Raw genomic sequence first — 478 nt, forward strand, 5'->3', positions numbered from 1 at the left:
TCAGACATCAGTTGCTCTGTTGCTGCACAAGACCGTGTCACTGTCACTGTCCTTTGAGGCGTACTAGCTCTCACAAACAATGCCAGCAGAAATCAGCATTTCACTTTGTTTCAGTCTGACAACCATAGCAGGTGCTACAAGAGAGCACCCAATCCCTCTTTTATCCACTATCAAGGCACAAGACTTATGCCAAGATGCTCAGACACCTCTGGGATGAAGAACTAAATACTGTGCACTGAAGAATACATAAGTCAAATGCTAAATCCTCCATGGACTTACTTCATGCCCTGCTGGAAGACTGAGTTTCTTCGGGTCTTGCAAATGATCAAGTCTGCCCACTGCACAACCACAATGCTGACAAAGAAGGCTGTATGGCAAGTGAACTCCACTATTTTCCTCTGTTCGTAGGTCTAGGAAGCAGAGAGCTTTTGTTCAGACACACTGCTTTTGCTCTTTTGGTGCTCACACCAAGTTCAGC

General features: G+C 45.6%; 1 protein-coding gene across 2 annotated transcripts in view; it reads right to left on the reverse strand.

The window, feature by feature from the left end:
• The window catches only part of LOC104546929 (sodium/potassium-transporting ATPase subunit alpha-1), a 21,726-nt gene that overhangs the window by 2,385 nt on the left and 18,863 nt on the right, over window positions 1-478 (reverse strand). For both annotated transcript variants that reach the window (XM_010192439.1, XM_010192438.1), the window contains one exon: window positions 280-410. In XM_010192439.1, the coding sequence (XP_010190741.1) occupies window positions 280-410 (131 nt within the window). The remainder of the gene's footprint in view (window positions 1-279; window positions 411-478) is intronic.

This window comes from Mesitornis unicolor, unplaced genomic scaffold, assembly GCF_000695765.1.
Source record: "Mesitornis unicolor isolate BGI_N332 unplaced genomic scaffold, ASM69576v1 scaffold23349, whole genome shotgun sequence".
Lineage (NCBI taxonomy): Eukaryota > Metazoa > Chordata > Aves > Mesitornithiformes > Mesitornithidae > Mesitornis > Mesitornis unicolor.